We start from the raw sequence: 20,875 nt of genomic DNA on the forward strand, positions 1-20,875 counted from the left end.
CTCTGCCCAGATGCTATGCAGACTGACTCTCAAAAAAAAGCAGAATGGATCCACTTACAGCCTTAACAAAGAAAAGGCTTATGCTCTGAATTTATCTAGCATCCTGTCTCTGCCTTCTCCACCCCTGCAGCCATCTTCTTTGGAAAGAGAAACCAGAGCGCCCGTTTGCGAAAATTTGTTTCCTCAGCTGAGCGGAATTAAACCATAAAAGCCTCAAGTCAGCTCATCCAGATAAAGAGAGGTGCAGCACGGAGGAATGAATCTGTTGGGCAGCTCGTCACCTCCTGAATGTCACCTGTCCTTCAGGCTGCTGCTGGCACCTCTTCCTCAGATTGCCCGCTCCCACCCGTGAATGAGCGCTATTGTGTGCGGCGGCTACAGGTAACGGAATTCAATACCGGAGCCTCAAACCTCATTCCAGCTGCCAACGGTCCTGCAGCGGCTCGTCCAGCTGCCCAGCGCAGGCTGACAGTTGGGCGCTCCGAGCCGCACGCCCCTCTGGGGAGGCACGGCCTGCCCGCGCGCCGAACCCCGGGCTGGGCTTTCGTCTCTGCAGCCAGAGGAGTTGTCAGAAGGCAGGTTAGAGTCTGCCATGTCCCTCCACGAGAAGCGACCTTCAGCAGCCAGACTGAAAAAAACGTGGGGGGAACATCACGTTTTCCCCTTGTTTCTCTCACTTTCCAGTGACTCACCCGCTCGGCAGGGCCGGAACCACCACGCACACCACAACGGCCATGTAATTTCTTTACAGATTGAGCACAACTAAGCCTACCAAGGGTTAAAAAAACCCTCCTAATTTTTTTTTTTTTTTTTTGGTGGTCTTTGGGTACAGAATCTCTTATAATAAGACTATTTGTATTCATACTGGCAGAGTAAACACTACATGTTCATGCCCAGGCAGCTCTGTGCTTGTAATTTTAGCAAGAACAGAGCTACGTCCCTGAGGGACTTTGCTGTTTCCCCAGCCACCATCCACTCAAATGCTGAATGAGAGCGGAGAAAGAGAGAAAGATGATGGCATAAGCCTCCACAGAACCGCAGCCTCAGCTTTCACTAAGAACGCAGGGAATAGCTCATTCCAGGTTTAATTATACTTGTTAAAACATTTCTCTTATAGGCCAGCAAAAGACAAGGACATCGCGCTCCCATAGTCACCATTTACTGATTCGGTTCAGTTGGAAAACATCATATTCAAAACCTTCCCCTGACAAGACACATGCGGTAAATAGTGAGGAAAACCCCCATTTCCTTTCATCACTGGACTTGATGGTTTTGAACAGAGCTTTTGCAAATCTGAAGTTATAGATCCAGCAAAAGGACGGTGCTAGTTCAACGACGCCAAGGAAAAGAGAAATGATTCCGCCACTTAGAACCGTTCAGATTTATATCACTGGAGGAACACGCCCTTACTGAATCCCACCTACCCTAGGCAAAAAAAAAAAATAACCGCCTCTTCTACCAGTTAGCTTTATTCTCTGGTCATTTCAACGCTGCAATCTTTGGCTTGCTAAGGTAATGACATCCCAGCCAAAGCCCACCACAACAGTACGGCCGCCTCCTGCTCCAGCCGAAGGAGTAACTCCCTTACCCCCGGCAGCATCCGCAGTTGTTCGTCTCAAGGAAATCATTCACTAGAGGGGGATGTTGCTCACACCTTGCCAGCGCTACACAAACACTGCGCGTATTTAAATGGAAAGCATAAAATTGGTTTTCCATTTCTTTTTAAGCAAATTTAAACATTTCTATTTAGTCTTGTAAAACATATTTTGCTCAAACACAAACCCCAGTTACTTGGAATAGCTGAATGAGCACTTTTTAATTATGAAGGAAAAACAGCATAAGCACAGGTTTGAAATAGAATCATCGTTTACTACAGAGGTTAAAATACCCATTCTATGGAAGGTATTAATTTTTAATGAAACAAAAATCTCATTTTCAAGAGAGAGATTTCATCTGTGAAAGACTGAATGAATAGATTTTGTGCCTGGCTGGTAAATTTTCATCACAATTGTCAAACCTAGTCCAAAACCCACCGTACTGCAGGGCATGGAAAGAAAAGTAGTGTTAAAGAAAGTGCAACTTGCCTCATTTCCTCCTGGCAGCCTGTTCATGTGCACGAGCTGGCCCTGATCATCCAGCACCAGCTCAGTGTACGTTAGGATGTCAGAAGGCAGCGGCGGCGTTGGCAGGAATGCGTGTTCATTCACAGAATCCCAGAGTTTAATCAAAGACTGGAGGATGAAAAGATAAATTCTTGTTAAGAACATCATCTGCAAATATTTTTATTCAATCCACTGTGACTTAATAATCAAGACGGAACACTCTGAAATATCCCTCCCCCCCGTTTGGCTGGCAATATTCAGCGGATATCACTTACTTTGGAATTTAAACCATGAAATACAGTTCCACCCAAAGTAGTGTAATTCAAATTATGTGATTCAGGACAGAACCCAGCAAATCAGATACACCATAAATTCTGCAACTCAATAACACATTCAGTGATGTATGAGTCCTGTCCTAGGAACTATCACCCCTGCACTGTCTAACCCTCTAGGAAGGCTAGATAACAGGATGGGAAAACAAAGAGACATAAACAAGGAATGGAGGATGGTTTTACATTTCAGCTTCTACCATTTGACTTATTGATGGAACTACAGCAGCAGTGTGTTAAGAGTCCTGATTTCATTCAAAGTAGGCTCAATCCACAGCTGTACAGACCCTGCGGGGCCGCTGTTAGCCGCTCCAGGCCACCTGTTTCCCTGACAAGCAAGGACAGCAACCGACAGAAGCGCTCTGCGGGTACCAAAGCTTAGGACAACGCCCTGGGCCTTAAGAACACTTACCTGCCGAAACATCTCGGGAATGTCATAGACATACGATGTCCCTAAAGTCTGTGCCTGGAATCTCTTGGACTGCAGCAGGTCTTTGGTCACGTACGGGGTATTGATCAGCATCCCATGAAGTGGTCCCTGTTTATCCCCATACGCCTGGAACATAATCTGCAGCACAAAACATGACCAGTTACTGCTTACCCATTACTGGTTCCATACACCCATCTCATCCATATTTTACCAAAAAACCATCAGGATATTCCAGACTGATCAGGCTTGTTGCTGTTCTCTACAAACACATTAATACTCGCATATCCTGCAACACTGTGCTTCATCACGCATTACTACCCTTTGGAGACAGTGCTGGACCATTACTGCACGGATCTGAGTATCACTGACTTATTACCGTATCACAGCAGAAAGCAAAGGGAACGGAGCCACATCCCCACAGAAAAAAAAAAGCCTGTGACTTAGATGACTTCACATCCACCAGTATTTCCCCTGACGCCGTACCTATGCCGATGGATTGCGATAGCTGGGAGCAGAGAGGAGAACTCTTGTTATTTATGGAGTCGAGCAGCACGGTATCCGTATCTCCACTGACTGATCATGGGAGCTAGGTCAAGACTTGCATATGTCATTTGGCTTGAAGTTTTGATATTATAAGTTTAAAAGATTTTCCCAGAGTAGCAACGTGAATTATCAGCTGCCATGCTTCACGGCACTATATATTCCACTCAGCCCGGAGTGGAAGCAAATCTATTTCAACGCAGGAACAGGAGGAGCCCTGCTTCGCCGGGACAACGCTGCACAACGCTGCGTAATAGAAACAGGCCTGACAGAAGCAACACCATTAGGCTGCTTCTAACAGAACGGGGATGAGATCTGATGTTACAAACAGCACAACTTTTTCTAATTGAAGACGAATTAATTGAAGAATTCCACTAAAGATAAAATTCAATAAGTGAAGTCTGTTCTAGTTTTTAGATTAAACATAGTAGCTCATGCTCTCTTCAGTCTTCACAAACACTGCTTTGTGAAGTAGCTTCTTCAACGGGAGAAATATTTATTCAGGATAACAAGTGTTTGTGACAGCGCCTGTGTTAAGATCTGTTACTGCACTTGGGGCCCAATTCTCCTTAAATCTCTGGAACAGGGTGGTTCTGTGGGAGCTGAAGTCTGTCCTGAGCATCACCACTCATTACCACAGAAACTGCGAAACAAGAGATCTGGGTCATTCTCTCATGATGAATCGATTTTTCCATTCTTTAGAAGTCATGAAAGTGCCCAGCACCCAGTACATCAGTAATGTTTGAATTGGTTTAAAAGAATTCTCCAAGTTCAAAATAACCCTCTGAAAACACAGGAAAAAAAACATACAGATCTGAACTCATCCTATAAACCTCCGTCACGAGGGGGAAGATTTACCAAAGTTTCTTAAAAAACCAACACCTTCAAGCTTTCTAAGACAAACCTTCCTCCCAACTACCCAAAGAGTTAATTGAAGTAATTCACACCACTATAATTTTTTAATAGAACCTGGTTTAATATCCTGGGGAAAAAAATGAAATTAAAAAAAAAAAAATCAAATACTGGAAAATTTGCTAAAAGTGATACACACACAAGTGCATTCCCCTAGCTTTAAAAAAATAAAGCTCAGAGACAGAGCTTAAGAGCAAAGGTGACCTTCACAAATGACTAACAGAACTCAAGTGTTAAGCTCAGCTACTGGAGACTATTAAAATGTTCTTTTCTTTCCTGCTGTCCACTCAAAGGCAGAAACGAAGTAAACCCTACGGACACTATCTGTTCTAGGATCTCCCGAACCGAACGGACTGTACGGCCAGGCAGCTTGCTGGAAAAATTTAAATGGAGAAGAGGGTCAGGAAAGGTGACTCAGCACTTTGTGTTCAACATTAACGGCGCCCGAGTGATTTATTCTGCTGCTACCGCTGCATGGCAGAGAGATTATTACAGAGGGAGATGTAAACATTTCTGTATTTAAATATTTCTCATGCATCCTATGCTCCATGTATTTTAGCATACGCAGGTATTTCAGTTAACCACACTATTCCTATGCCGTGAAAAGCAGAAATACCAGAATAGCTGCAACCATTACGAAAGAGCCCCTTTATGCTTCATAAAAATGATATAAAAGCACCTCCAATAATTTTACATCACCCTACCCAGGTCATTCCCTGTATCTTTTGAATTTAAAAGACAAGTTCACAGATTTTCTCTATCTACTCAGGGAAACGTATAATTAATAATATGTTTTATTACGACCCACAGGATGAGCACCAACAGCGACGACTTTTCTATTACTTTTTTTGAGCACCCTGCCACAGAGGAAAACAGACGCACAAACGACTGAAGGTACATACAAAACAATTAGAAGACACGTACTTTTACGTAATTGATTACAGTTTGCACACCCACGTGCCTATTGCAAGATTATCCTTACACTCCTCATCCTTTGGCAAAGCTGAACGGCCGTTTTACATCACCTGAGCCCACCACAAACCACAGAAGAGCTGCATCAGGGATAACGCGTCCCCCCAGGCAGCTGCTCATCAAACCCTGGAGCCCTGTGGAACCGTACCTGTCCCGTTCTGGAGTCTGTCACTTCTTTGTACAGGCTGATGTCCAAATAGTAGCCCGACTCGTTAGTCAGGAAGAGGCGAATGGGAATTGCCTTCCCAGTCGGCGTCAAACGAATGTTGATCTTCAGCTCGGCTTGGAGGACGCGGAGTTTCCACAGGCGGCTCCCGTAGCGCATCACCATGCTCCGCACCGATTCTTCAATCTTAAAACACAGGGAAGAATTCCCCTCACCTTTCTGGACACAGCCACCGCTTGGCGGCCGCTCCATCCCGCCGCTGGAAGGTCCCGCTCAACGGGACACGCCAGCGCGCGGCGGGGGAACATCACAGAAGGGGAGAGAGGGACGAGCCGAAGAGCAGCACGTGCCCAGTGCCGCTACGGGACCCCGGCGGCCGGCCCGCTCTCATCCTAACGAGCCTCGAGATGGGCAGGAGCTGAACTCCTCCTGAGGGCTACCGAGGTCGAGGGACAGCGCTGGAGCCACAAACCTCTTCCCTCCCGGCACATGACGCCCCAGCAAGGCGCGGCGTGCCCGCTGCCACCCCGCCACCCGCCCTCGCTCCTGCAGGCACAGCTCGCAGGCGAGAACTACCAAAGGCAGGGAAGTGAAACCCTTGACAAGCCGTTATTTAGCACTTGTAGGCACAATAATCCTGTTTCCCCGCACATGCGGTACGGCGCCTTAAATCAGCAAAGCAATTACTACTTGGAGCTTGGCCTTCTGGTGTTCTATTAAACTTTATAATATACTACTGTGTGCAAATAGCGCATATTAAAAGGAGGCAATTTATAGGCTGTTTTTAACACTCTCTCAAAAAAACCCAAAAAGTCTTTCCCACAGCAGCTCAGGGAAAAGTCACAGTCCACACCTGAGGGCAGCCTAACTTCCAGGGGCTGAACGTCCCAGCTTCTTCTGAACTTCCTGGGAACTAAGGATTTTGGATGTGCTGAGAGAAGATTTGTTCAAAAGCAATTTAAGCCACTAATTTTTAATCATTATTTAGAAGTCAGCAAGCAAGAGATATTTACTCTGATAACCAATTCATCTTTTTAAACTTTCAGTTATTCTCATAAGGAAAGGTCAGCTCTCATCTTTCAGTAACCATGAACAGAATGTTGATTTCCAACTAAACGCAGCCTTTACAGTTTACTTGGGACGTTCTTTGTGGTGGTTCTGCTAACCAGAAACATGCTTTATGCCCGAACACTTTTATTTATGCATCTACAAAGCTTAATGTTCATTTATTTATAATGTTGATACCTGTGGTTTTGTATCAGAGAATGAAAAGGAGGCACTTCTTTCCGTAGCTGAATTTAGAAATTCTTTTCAAGTTCATGATTTATCTCATGTTTTATTTGGCTACAACTTGGACTTTTGTAAAAAACAGAAGAGCATTTAAAGCTATTTCCTTATTAAAATTGTTTATCTCAAACACACAACGAAAAAATAAGTTTAGTTTCAAATACAAAATGTATTTTTAATAAACTGTTCCTTAGTTTACACAGAGGAAGTGAGCTGCATTGCCTGAAGGACAGCATTGCTCCACTAAAAACATGAGCTCTGCTAGCTCTGAAATCTTACATTTAATATTTATCCACAGATTGGAAGAATGGAAAAAAAAAAAAAATTAAAAATCAAAGCTTTTTTCCTTCCTCACTGCCAAACGTGAAACAGACTAACAGACTTGCCTTAACCAGCTAAAATAAGAAGTATTCCCTCCGCTTCTGAGGAGAAGTTGGTTTAGCAGCTCAACAAGCAACCTTTAGTTAGAGCCTCCATTAGTCACATGCCTCCACTTTCTTTACTGAAAAGCAAAACTTCAGCATTTGTAGAGTAACTAAAGTGACCCTCATGTTACCGCTTCTAATACAGGGCCCCAAATTTCTTGTGCTTTCCCTTACAAAACGGCAGTAGGACCTGCACGTCCTTCACCAAGCAGTACTAGAAGGTACTCAACCGCTAGGTGCACTTACACAGCGTCAAAAGGCCGCAGAAGACCATGTAATTCTGGTGAGTCAAGCCCAAGGAAAACACGCAGTTCAGGGCTAGGGAAGAGACCATACCTTAGATGGGTCCATGATGACGGTAGGCACGAAATTTAAGAAGATGTGATTGCAGTCCGTGCGCACGTTGGTATTATTAAACGCCACCTCCAGCTCATCCATGGCCTCCAGAAGCAATCGCTCTCCCTCATTTTGCAGATACTCGAAGGAGGCTTCCTGCCAAATGTCGTCAACAAATAATTCACTTTCTACTCAAAAAACACACCCCAAGAATACAGCGTTTGAACAACTACAGAAGGACTCGACTGAGAAGACAGGTGACGTTAGTTTCCGCAGGATGGGCCACCCTGAAGCAGATCACTGAGCCGGTGCTCCCGGATTCCCGTACCCAGCTGAGTTGTGCCCTCCTTTAGGTCAGCCCAAAGCCAAAGCAGGGCAAACCATGACTGCAGTAGCGCAGGAGAAAGACAGAAGAACAACCCTCGCCTCAAAACGCCAGGATTTCTGCCTGTCTACTTGGGCCGTAGAACAATCTCCTTGAAGCACAGGAACACCAGGTCCTCAGAGACAACCCTCTGCAGAGCCAGCGCTGGCAGAGGGCACGCAGCCGCCGCGCTCGACACAGGCAGGGTTGGCCTGCAGGCTCCTGGAGTGACTGACAGCGCCCCACGCACCGTCTGGGAAGGAGACCTTGCACGGGGGGACAAAACTCACCTTGGTAACCAGGTCGGAATGCCTTATAATGGCCCTCACGAAGAACCTGTAGTCAGTCACTTCTGTTCCCACTTCAACTTTCGCTGCTCCCAGGTAGAGATGCATTTTGTGATTGGCACACGGAATGGCCGTGAGGTCAAAGTTTCGCATTCGGTTCAACTCGAGCTGAAAAGCCAGAGCTGGCTCTAGATGACGATAAATCCTGTCTTCCTCAAACTGGAGGCACCCCAGCATCGTACAGGCAGAAAAGGGCGTAAAAGAGGAGGATGGGTTAGGAAGCTGAAACACTGAGGATGGGAAGAACTAGAAAACATCCCCTATGAAATTTCATATTTAATTAAAAACCTAAAAATCCAAATGAATCCAACCCCAACTTGTCTGTGTCGCGCAGATTCATTAGCACTAAGAGCTGCGTCGAAACTGTAGAAATACTGAGAGCAGAAGACAAATTGCAAGACAGCAAGTTGTCAAGCTCACCGCTGCACACACCCCCCCCCCTCCCCTGTCTTTTCCACAGCAGCCAGAAAGTTTGGTACTGAGTTGCTGTGCTGCTTCCAACACTCCCTTGTTACACCGCGACTAAAATCTGCATAAAGAGAAGCCTCAGGTCAGGCTTCCAAATGCATGGATTTTTATCCCCAAATATCAGAGACTCATCATCGTTACTGACGTCAGTTGCTGCGTGCGCAGACGACCGACCTAGCGAGGGAGGAGAAAATATCGCGCTAGGCAGTGAAGTTGGGCTGAAGTAGCTCCCGCCCTCTTAGACTGGCAAGGAACAGACAAGGATAAAGCCAACACTTAAGAGAAAAGTTTTAAGAACATACAACTTACCTTATCCCGGGCACGGAACGTGAAGAACTTTGGAAATTCCCTCTGTTTGAAAACAAAAACAATGAAGTAAGCCACTTGATCTACCCAGAGCGTGCTCACAGGCCAGACCTGGGGTAGCCCCACAGCAGAGGAGATGACAGGAGTTGCTACAAGCTACTTTTTCAACATCACAAAGGGCGGTGGAAAATCAAGTTACCCTCAAGGAGGCAGCAGAGGTAGTTTAAACCTGTCTTCACTGCTAATGCAACGGAGGCTACTTGATTGGTTTCTGATTGTTACTGTCAATTATTAACAGACAATAACACGGAACTGTCCAGACAGTAGTTGGAAGCTTCTAGTTCTATTATGATTATGATTACTGTGGAAATGCTTGGGAGCCATACAATGGTATTAACACTCCATTATATAAGCAGACGTACACAAAACAATGATCTGTATTCTACAGTTCTCTTCATACTATTACTGCTAGAAATACTCTCTTCCCAAGGAAAACTATGAATTGTAATCAAATAACTTTAGCCTCATGTATTAAATGGCACTCTACAAAAATCCCCCAAATATGATTAGGTTTCTCTGTTATTCTACTGCACAGACAAAATCCTAGCAAATGGTTACGGCCCTACTTTTCTGCGGCATATTGCACGTGCCTTCGAAGAAGGGAGAAAGACTAGACAGCATCCTCCTACCGCTCCCTCCAGTTTCATCTGAGCAAAGCTACCCGTTTCTGCGGAATCACACATTTACCGGGTGGAGGAACTTTTGTGAATGCTTTGCACCAACAGGAGAACCCCAGCCATTTGTGCTAAAGGTGACCTGAGAGAGCGTACACAACTTGTCAGGACTGTCTTACTGAGAAAGAAAAGAAGGAATCTGAGCTGGAGTCAGGGATTTTCTGAATCACATTCCACTATCAACGAAGGACTTGCAACCCTAGCTTGATTCAGTGCAACAACCAGTGCCTGGTGACAAGGTATAAGGCTCCACTGAGCAACATAGCTTTTAAGGCTAGAAGTAATCTTCTAGCTAGTCATCTTCCTTATCTCCTACTAAAAAAACCAGTCCCCAGAACCTCACCGGACGACTCTCAGTTGAGCAAAATAACTTGTGTTTGCCTGGAGTGTGTCCTCCAGATTAGCTGGTGGTACAAGAAACCTTGCCAGAAAATTCAGGCAACGGGCATATTAGGTGAGCATATAAGCATCAACCATACCCTAAGAAAACAACCATGTTTCCTCACCTCTCTTCCAAATCCCTCCCACCTGTCCTTCTCTGCACGCTGCCAAATTCTCCTAACATCAGCCATGCTCTTCCGATCACAAATGTAATTGCTTCCAAGGCATCTGACTAGTGTTGTGGGCAAATATAATAATTAGATGTGCACACACACAAAAATTCTCAGTGCTCTGGTACCAAAATCCAAAAGAGCCCTCCATTTCCTAGGCAGAAGAATTATACCCCTGCTGTGTTCTAATCAACCAACCATCATCAAGACAATCAAAATAATTTGCCTAAATTAGCCAATCAAGACACCCTGCAAACCCCAGAATGCGAAAAGCTACAACAGAAATCATCATAGTTGATTATTATACTAATAATCATGTTAAAAACCTAATGAGATGAGGAAATTGGAAGCTTGCTGGAGCAACTCTCTATTACCTCAACATGCTGGGAACTAATTATATAGACTGTAATTAAAACAAAAAACAAACCCAAGCCCAGGCCCTGGCTAAGATAATAGTCGGTCCAGTAATAAACAGAGTAGAATAGGAGCCAGTCATAAAGACTGACACTCACAGAAGACCCCAGAGGTACTCTACAAACTTCACGAACAGATGACACACCATGCTGCCCCCTCTGGCTTAGGAACTAGGAGCATCCTAACAGTCCATCGCTCCGAACGGCAGCTCAGGGAAAACTTTTTTGTAATGCCTCCTTTGAGCCTTTGCCTCCTTTCTGGCCCTGCCACACACTACAGCGCTTTTTTTCATTTCCCAAATATCAATTCCGTTCTCTCAAACTTCCTTTCTTCGAATCCGAAGCCTGGACTTTCCTGCTTAAGCTCTCAACCTCTCCCCGAAGAGCGGCTTCCCAAGCCCTTGATGGATACGTGTTTGCGCCTACACCGCGCGCAGCAATTCTCCCGTGGTGATACTCGCCTTTGTTCAAGTACTGGTTTTGCTATTTATAAACCAGTTTTCCCTTTGTAAAGCTTGCTAAGCCAGGTGCCTTGAGCACAGGATGAACCTCTTGCACTTTCAAGATTCCTAATAACTTCCAGACTTGTAAAGCAGATGCAGAAGGGATAAAAGTCTGGTTCACGCCTTACACTGCCACCTTGAAAATAAGGGCTAACTAGCCCTCGCTGATGCCCAGGCCCTGGGGAAAGAATTCCTAGCAGTAAGAGCACCAAGTGTTTTCCACATCACTAAGTCATTATGTGAAATTTAGCAAGTCACTTCAATTACTCCTCTAAGTGATTTTGAAATCAGTAAGAAACCTCAAGAAATCACCACACCACATAAGAAATACAAGAATTTAATTGCAGAATTATATTTTAGCACATAAAACAATACCGAAACAAACAAGATCTTTATTAATGTGGCAGTCATGAGCTCAGCCAAGTAACAAGAGAGACTTTAGCAGGGGAATGGTCCCACTGAACGCAAGAGGCCCACTCCTGTATGTGAAGTTAGATGTTTAAGTACTTTGCTTGACTCTGACACCAACATTGGCATTAAATGCCTGACTAAGAACCAAAGGAGAAGCCTAGAGTCACTTACGTGCCTCCTGGCCTCAAGTCAAGAATAGCACTGTGTTCTAGGCCCTTTTTACTTACATGAAATCTCTGATCCACCTCATAGTTGACCTGTTTCCTGAAGTCCTTACAAACGAAACATACACAGGAAGACAAGAAAAAAAAAGCAGAAGAAAGCTAGCAATTAGGATGAAATCAAAAATTAATTAATTCAAGAATACAAGAGATGCCACGATTGTTTACAATTGTAAATTAATTTTCTTAAGTGAATTCATGAAAACCATCTCCAATTTTAGAGAACAAAACCAGTGAAGAACTAAATATAGTTAATACAGCATTTAATCGGGGAAAAACACATCAAATGGCAATGCAATTATGAGCTAGAGACCGAAGAGTCCAAGCAACATGAGAGATATCAAAATACCTTTTGGGCTACAAGGAAAGTCAGCCTCCGAATCCCATGTTCAATCAGGACTGATTTCTGTAAAAAGGCAAGCATGGAATCAGGTGACTGGATTAACAGAAAAAGAACATGTCGAAATCTTCTAAGAACTGAAAAAGCTCTACAGATCCTCCTGCATCTACGCTGTAAGGTCCTCCTCCGCTTCAGTCCGCTCACAGCTAAGCCTTCTCATCTGATCATCGTCTAGTAGCACACACCAGCAAACACATTAAATCTGAAGAGGTAAGTAACCAAATCACAAGAACACAGCATTCCAGCTGAGCTCTGCTAACAAGTACAGCAGAGAGTCAGGTACAAGTCTTGCAGGAAATATTCTTGTTCATTTGCCAAAGCAAGTTGGTCTTTTTCACAGAGATTCCTTCTTGAAGGGAGCGCAGCGAAGACATGGTAAGGCCATGGAAAATGAGTTTTAAAGGAACTAACCCGAGGAAGCATGTAGCACATGCTTGATCTTGGCACAATAAGCACACAGGCAACCCTGACCAAAGCAGAGATGTGTCCATATTGCAAAGGTGATAAATGATGGGTGTTACTTAGTTTTTTCAAACAGATGAGAGAATATTCATTCTGCTTGCTTCTTTATCAAATTCCACTAAGCCACATCTCAAGTAAGTGCTGCCATCAGTATCTGCCACACCACCGACCTTTTAAAGTGTTAAGATCTCATCATTCTGCTCCTCTTTCTAAAACTTCTTCCTTTCTCCTCCTTTTTCCAATTTAAAAGCAAAGGGGGGAAAAAAAAAAAAAAAGAAAAAGAACAACAAAAAAGAAACAAGAACTCAACGAGATCAGGAACAAAACAACCCCTTTTGGCACAGACTGAAATGTTTTACTAAGGTTAAGCCCTCTGAAAATGAGCATCAGTGACTATATTCATGGCAAGAGGAAGAAAATAACTTTAATAATGCCATGATTTAAAAAGCAAAAATTGTTATTGCTTTTAAAATTCCACAAGTGGCAGACAATAACAGCATAGCAACAGGATTCTGATTACATCGTAATAATGTGGGTCTCACAGCAAGTCCACAGCTATTACAGAGCGATTAGCCATCAGCACCTGGAGAAACTCCATTTACACTGACTGCCTCAATCTCCTCCACAAGTCATTTACAAGTATATGATCCTAATTTCTATTAAAAAAACCACACACAACATGCTGGGACTAGAAGATTATTTGGACAATTTGGATCAACCTATTTGATAGTTTAATGTGTTTTGGAATATTTTTTTTTTATTTATTTATTTCCTTTTATCCCCTCCCATAAAACGCCTGGAGCACGATCAAGCAGATGAGAAGCAGAACTAGTTTTAATTTTTATATTTGGTTATTTTCTTTGCTTAAAGAGGCAGGAAGCTGTTGAAGTCGCACGGATACCAGCCCCAGTTTGGAACCCCTCATTTCTGCAGAACGCATTACCACCTCCCACACTGGGAAATGAAGTCAGAAACCGCTCGCTCGGTTCATTGCGGGTACCACGGATGCAGCAGCGTCCCCGTGCCTGATGGGCTGTTCACCCACAAGGCAGCTGAGGAATTCTTCACACCATCCAGAAAAGCAAGCGCAGGCAGACGCCAGAGGGCACAGCGGACACGAGGAGGCTGGCCCCAACCCAGCCCAACCCACGTGGTCTCACAAGTGACCACAGGACTGACACTTGGTACTCTAAAGCGCACCCCATCCTTACGAAGGAGCGACAGAACATACCAAATCAATTCCACCTTGTGCCACAAATATCACACTAGGTGGATGCTCCAGCATGTCGACAACGAGGAGAACTCATTTCAATTCCATTTACTACCATGATACAGAAAATACAGCCATTTTAATGTCACCTTCCACGCCCCTGTTACTCCTATAACAACTTTTAGCACCAGGGAGAGGGATACAGCACGTTTTCTCAGAGCACCTGGAGACAGACACTGAAGATTGACCTGATGAGTTTAAAACCTTAAAGGTCTTTTACCCCATCAAAAATTAAAGGGACGAAGTCCTGACCCGTGGGATTAGAACGCACTCCAAAGAGAAGCGATGACCTGGAGGCTTCAGAAAGGTGCCGCTACATCCAGTTAAAGAAGTGGTAAAGTTTTAGGTGGGATAAACTAAGCACGTAACTGATCGTTTATTTGTTCTGAAACAAACAAAACACTGAGGAACATACTGGCTTTTCCCAAAGCAGACAGAACTGTCCTGCTTGCACAACCACACAGTTCCAGAGAGAGAATCAAGGCAACTTACCTTGCTTTGTGTGAACTCTCTGAACATGGCTGCCAGCCCATCATCATCAACGTCACTGTCTGTTTTAATAGCAACATTAAGAATGTGAATGGGCTCCTCCCGAGCGGTCTGCAATTTAATGAAAATATTCCCCATAAATAAACAGTTAACAACTTATCACTTGTGAGTTCTCAAAAGAGGCTGCTAAATGCAAGCCTAAAATACAGATGCCCTAGGGAAAAAGGCCCCCAGCCAAGCATGCTGTAAACCGAGGAAAACTGTGAGGGAAATCCTTGACCAAGCAGCCTCCCAGATTTGCAGTTTCACAGAAGAGTTAACGTCCACAAACAGCAAACGGGAGCTTCATTTGGAGAATCCAGTTCTGAAGGTCACATCTGACTGCGCTAACTCAAGTGTGTCCCATTTGGATGCGGAAAGACTGTAGGGTCAGGTCCTCTCTTTACAAGATGCAGTACAGGCAAGGCATTAGAGGACTTTGGCATCAAGAAAGGTAATGAAATTGAGCACATTCAAAGGGAAGCAGCAAAACAACGTGTGTTTTCCTATCTACAACAAAACGAAATGATGTGGAAGCATCAATTACATCAGAGCTCAGAAATGACAAATTTAGCATTTAAGTGCCTGTGGTTAACTGTGAAAAACTGAGTATGAAGAGGAAATTATCTGCGGTGAAGCGAGGGGGAGGTAAAGTGAGAGATCTGAGGACACTAAGGTTGAGGGCAGTATGCTGGAGCAAGGCTACAGCACTCACACACATCGAGATCAATGGACCAGTTTAAAACCAAGCCCTGTTCTGGACACAGATTGTATTCCAACAGAGCTTCCCACTGTTGGGGGGCAGGACAGAGCAGTGGAGCAGCTACCTGTGTGTCTAAGGGAAACTGGTCTTCTGTCACTAAGGATTATAAACTGTCTGCTCCCTCTGCACCTGTTCTCCGTATCAGTGCAAAAATTGGGGGGTTCCTCTCGTTTTCCTCCTAAAAACAGTTTTAAGAGGTAGAATGGAGGGAAGAATCAGAATGTAACATGACTGGGAAGGGCGTAAGACAGAAATTAAGGCAAGTCAGACTTAAGGTAAAGGCAGCTGAATATGCAGTTCAACACCCCGAGGCACAGAGGAGGTCTGGAAACTTAATTGTGCGTCTAAACCCCCAGTTATGCCACTGTAGATCTACTAATTCTGCTGATATCAAAAGCTACAAACTAAATTTACACGCAGAGCAAGAGACGTAGCCGTGGTTTTAGAACAGAGTCAGAAAACGGCCACCTACTTTGAATCACCTGCTGTGGAACAAGCAAACAAACCACATACATAAATACACGAAGCTCTTAACTCCTGCTTCCAGCACTCGAAGCAGTGAAAAGCACCTAGCCTGCAGTCACTGCGGCATTCTGCACGCCTCCTATTTCCAGCCCGAGAGCAATCTCAAAAGACAAAAAGTACCGTACCTTGTCTTCATCATACAAGGAAGCATGGCCAGCTTCAGGGAAGGTTGGGCTCTGGGGAGGAGAGTCGCAGAAGCAACCCATCACTTCATCAAAGATCCTGAAATACACCAGAGAAGTATTAGTCACCAGCACACGGCTGCTGGCCCACTGGAAGCACACAGCACCGAGATCCACAAATCATGTTGCTGAGGGGGGCGGGAGAGAAAGACTCCTTCCCTTCGCAGGACTGGAACTCAAAAGGTGAGGAGGCAACACCTCCTCCACCCCTCAAACCAAAGCAGAGTCTGGATCTTCTGACACGTGTCAGAGACCTTATGGTTGCAGGCCCCCACGACTGCTATGGGCTCTGCTGGGGGGTTTTTTGCCCGCTCTAGAAGGCTGAAAGCATAAAGGACACATCCTCCCACATCTATGCGCATAAACAAGAGCGTTAGAAGAAATCAGCACATTTCCAAACGATCTCCAATCAGCAGAAATTCAAGATGCTGATCCTTCTGCCTGCAAACTGCTCTTAGAGCAGCCTGAAATATTCAGTTATCCCAAGGAGACAGACAAAGGGATCCAAACAAACTTCCACCTGAAACTCCACGAACTTAGCAAACCAGCTCAGGAGCAGTTTAAACCCGACTCTAGACAAGGCAAAGATTTTGTCCAGTTCCATTTGGGCCCACCTAGGAAGCCGGCAACACAAATAACCGTCACGCTGCCCCACATACCTGACAAAATCTTCAAATGTGCGGAAGGAGACCATTCCACCCATCCGCTGGCACGGTGGAGTGAATGAATTGTCTAGCAGTACATCACTCACGCTAGCTACGTGGACCATCCCGTAGTGATTGAGGTTGGAAGAGAAGGACATTCTAAACAGCAATTCAATAAAATCACAGTTAGTAGGGACAAGGGAGAGAAGAACATCACTGGAAAAGATCGGGGGGGGGGGGGGGGTGTGCATATGCTTTGACCACTCGAGGCGTGGCTGTTTATGCCACGTAACTGTTGCACGACTTGTCAGATTCTTCAGCACGCCAGACCTGCTGTGCTGTCTTCTCCAAAGGCCCTGCGATGCTGGCATGCCTCTGGTGCCGTTAATGCCCTTACCTGGACGCTGTCCCAACGGGCAGGAACAGTTAAAAGAGTGAGGAACTAATGTTACAGCCCTTTAGAACAAGTATTTCTTAAGGGGTTTCTTGAGATGACAGGTGAATTATGACTATGCAAAGCTGAATGTATTTTTCCTCCTGTATGTATGTTTTGCTTTACAGGTGGAATACCGAGATAAACAACAATAATTCTAAGCTTTGACACTTTAAAGATTTAGGAATGTTTACAAATGAAGTTGAACTGTACCAAGCTATATTGTCTCATTGCTTCTGCAATTTTTCTGGTCATACCATACTTTACACTCCTCAAATGCAGCGTGGTACAGTGACCTCTCTAAAATCCTACACTGGAAACGGGGTTTTCTATAGTCTCACACTAGTATTCCTACCCTAAAGTGCTATTACAGTGCCTTCTGCTTCAACTGCTGACCAAATTAATGTGCTCCTCCACCTAATTTAATCCATACTTTAAAGACACTGCAACTCCCCCTACTCGTTTATTTTGCTCACTTTTGACTCTAAAAGGTGGCAACAGCTAAAAACAAGCAGTTGGCCCCAGAACACATCTGTCTTAAGGGGCAAGGAAGGCAGAACTCCAGGCACTCACTACTGTCACCCTTGTGCCTGGTGTCTGCTGCTCAAGCACGGAGGTACGCTGCAGGATAGGCATCACCCATACCGGAGCAGCTCCTTATTTAAGTGAGGAGGACTGGAACAGATTTACACAAGCTCAGAGGAAGGCACCAAGAGACTCCTATTTAAAGCGGGAGTGCCACCGTTCACTGAAGGTCAGCATTCCTTCCTGGCAGAGGGCAAGATCCTGAATATATTAAAGAACCATTAGAGTTCTCATACAGTTCAACTGCTATGGCAGCACACACCAGCTGTGAAATAGTTTGTGTTATTTGGGGGTTTGGGCTACTATTATGATTATTTTTATGCTTTTTTTAAAGACCCACAATGTTACGGTCAAGACTAGCAGAGGAACTTTCTCACACAGTGAACAAAAAGCATACAACTAACTAGACATCCTTTCCCTTGCTACTAGAATTGGGTTTTGCCTTCTCTGCAATAATTATTTCTAATTTCTGGACTGCGCTCCAGAGTCATCTCGATTCACTGAGGGACCTACTTCAAAAGCTCCCTACAAGACGGTGAGACCTTCGAGCTTGCTCTGAAGAGCCAGAAATACCGAGCTGGCGCAGGGCAGCGCTCTGCGACACGGGGACAGCGCACTCGCGCTCGCTTCGCTCTCCCCGGGGCTTAGGAAGGCATTAACCAAGTTAAGTTTCTGTCCTCCCCAACTGGTGCCACAACAGGAGGCAGAAGACAATGGGGAAAAAAAAAATCAGGGCACTGATTCAGCACAGCACATGCTTGACTTACCACTCGTAAAGTCAAAGAGATGCTCAGCTGCTGTGCTGGACCAGACGCCAGCGGCACAGCGGGCAAACCACGGCCCAGCCGTGCTGGCTACGGCACTGCCATGCAGATTCAGGACCAAATTGTGGATCGCTGACACCGCTACTTACCGGCGTTACTACGATTCCTTTCTTTCCACGTACAGAAAACCCCTGTGATATGGTCCTAAGTATACTGTTAACAAGTCTAAAGCATCATCAGTTTGATTAATAGCTCTCCGTGTTTCAAGTCACTCTGTGTTTCTGTAATTTATCTCTGATTAAGAGCCATGAGACCTTCAAGGCCATTTTTACTATTTTTCCCTAAATAGGCTTGTAAGCAGTTATAAATAATAGGTATTCACATTTTGAAAAATTTTTCAGGACATGCCTTGGTGTACATTTCTTACAACTAATACAAAAAATACCACAGAACAGTAACTAAACGAAAAGACAGCAGACATTTTTCATGTATTATTTAAAACAAGAAATACTTTTCAACTGAGACACGGGAGGAAAAATTAGCGTCCAAAACACAACAAAACATGCTGTCAGCTGTTTGAGATGTAGATTCATCTATGGTGCGAGGGAGGGGAAACAGCCTCGACAAATTCTAAGCTAGTTGCAAGAAACCAGAGTAGCAACAGGTATGCTATGGGCTAGGAGTAACTGCCTGGGTCACTGTGACACCCTACCAGAGGGTCAACAGCTGGGAATCCAGTTCCAAAAGAGAGACCCTAGAAACAGCATTCTGCTACAAGTTTGCTGTGTACCATACCACAGATGAGCCGAGTCACCTGGCAAATTTAATTGTAAAGATTGCTGCATGCAAAGCTTTTTTAAAGGGTAAAGAAAAGCTGAAAACATGTTTTAGACAAGGAGAGGAAAAGGGAAGGAAAAAGAAGAGTTATGTTTGGGAGCTTCCCAAGTAAAGATAAGGGCACTAAAACAAAACATGTTAAAAAACATTACTAGGCTACTTCTTTCTAGTCTGTCTTTTCAAATTTTAAAAGATGACAAGTACCATACCTGTTTAGCGTGGGGATGTTCCCTCTGTAATCAAACAACCACAGTTAGTTACAGATTGGTTAGTGAAAGCCATAATAAAGAACTATCATCAAGCTGGTACACAGACCAGCAACAAGTTTACAATTTACTAACCCAAAATTTGTCAACCATCAGGTATCAGGCAGAATTCAATTTCGTTGACCCTGAGAAGGCACCCACCACCTGACTTCGCTTGCCACGGCTGCCAGGGGAATAAGCACAGACCATGCACGCAACATGCAAATAATACACCCTGGGAAAACCCAGGGGATTTGCAAGGTACCCTGCATTTCTGTCGCATCTCTTATCGTCCCCACTTCAAGCCCTTCGCACACACCAAGTGAGCTTCAGAAGCAAGACCCGGGGGGGGGGGGGGGGGGGGCTTGCGCTCCCTGACAGAACACAGAAAGCACAGATGCAAAAAGTGACCATATCACACGGGGAGATTGCAGCAGGTTCAGGAAAACAAGCCAAGTCCTCATTGCCAAACCTCTACGCTAAGCAGCAGCCCACGCACTGCCGCCCCCAACAACGCAGTAACAAAGCAGACACACAGAAACACCGTGGAATACTTGGCATTCTCAGCATTCAAGGCCCTCAGTACCAGAAAGAACAAGCAGAACTTAAGGCTAATTTAAGGAACATTTTACAGTTCCTTTTAAAACATCGGTCCAACGCTTTCACATATCTGCATGCAGACTGGGGCTTAGCGATGCACGTAAGACAGAAAGGCGGCGAGGGGCCCCTTTTCACACCAGCGTAAGAACAGCACAGTCTAGCCCATGCCAGCTACATTCATGGAAACACAAGATGACATATTGCTCCATGCGAGACGCAGAAATTGCCGTGATCTGACATTCAAAATAGCGAAGATTAAATTGAAGAAAAAAAAAAAAAAATACATGCACACAGGAGGCTTGTGCAAAGAGATCAGCAAACATGAATAGATGGAAAGCAACGCTTCAGGGAGCATGTAAATGGACAATCACACCCCCCCCCCTTCCCCACAGAAACCTGTAGGAGATCAAACCACAGACTTTCTTGACATCCCTGACCACAGGCAAGACTCCAAATTACTGGACATGAAGTCTCGGTACTTAAAGGACCAGTGTATTTCCATGGTCACATCGCTAAACACACTGACTGCTCCTGGTCCTGTTCTCACACTGGTTTTGTCACAGCACAGTCATATTGGCTGCGAGGGTGCGTGTTGGGTGCATTGCTGGTAAAGGCACAAAAAGTTCCTTAAGCCACACAGGAGAAAGCACAAACTGGCCTCAAGATGTATCTGTTCAATGGTCAATAACAGAAGTATTTCATTTCACGTGGAGACAGTGAGGAGAGACATTGTGCTGCAGAGCCTGTGCTTAGGGCCAAAAAGGCCATGAGGCCTCAGGGGGTTGAGACTATTTTTTTAGCTTGGCAAATGGTGGGAAAG

At 44.8% G+C, this 20,875-nt stretch overlaps 1 protein-coding gene across 2 annotated transcripts in view; it reads right to left on the reverse strand.

Moving 5' to 3' along the window:
• Positions 1-20,875, reverse strand: part of ACACA (acetyl-CoA carboxylase alpha) — a 126,114-nt gene that overhangs the window by 58,236 nt on the left and 47,003 nt on the right. Inside the window, exons 28-39 of one of the 2 annotated variants that reach the window (XM_086475393.1) lie at positions 19,420-19,443; positions 16,607-16,750; positions 15,891-15,987; positions 14,442-14,549; positions 12,167-12,223; positions 11,824-11,868; positions 8,988-9,029; positions 8,154-8,369; positions 7,500-7,655; positions 5,434-5,637; positions 2,844-2,999; positions 2,085-2,231 (exon numbers count right to left, since the gene is read on the reverse strand). In XM_086475393.1, coding sequence (XP_086331519.1) covers positions 2,085-2,231; positions 2,844-2,999; positions 5,434-5,637; positions 7,500-7,655; positions 8,154-8,369; positions 8,988-9,029; positions 11,824-11,868; positions 12,167-12,223; positions 14,442-14,549; positions 15,891-15,987; positions 16,607-16,750; positions 19,420-19,443 — 1,396 coding nt within the window. The remainder of the gene's footprint in view (positions 1-2,084; positions 2,232-2,843; positions 3,000-5,433; positions 5,638-7,499; positions 7,656-8,153; positions 8,370-8,987; positions 9,030-11,823; positions 11,869-12,166; positions 12,224-14,441; positions 14,550-15,890; positions 15,988-16,606; positions 16,751-19,419; positions 19,444-20,875) is intronic. The other variant, XM_086475392.1, reaches the window with a different exon arrangement.

The sequence above is a fragment of the Leptosomus discolor genome, chromosome 18 (genome assembly GCF_034619465.1).
Source record: "Leptosomus discolor isolate bLepDis1 chromosome 18, bLepDis1.hap2, whole genome shotgun sequence".
In the NCBI taxonomy this organism is placed as follows: domain Eukaryota; kingdom Metazoa; phylum Chordata; class Aves; order Leptosomiformes; family Leptosomidae; genus Leptosomus; species Leptosomus discolor.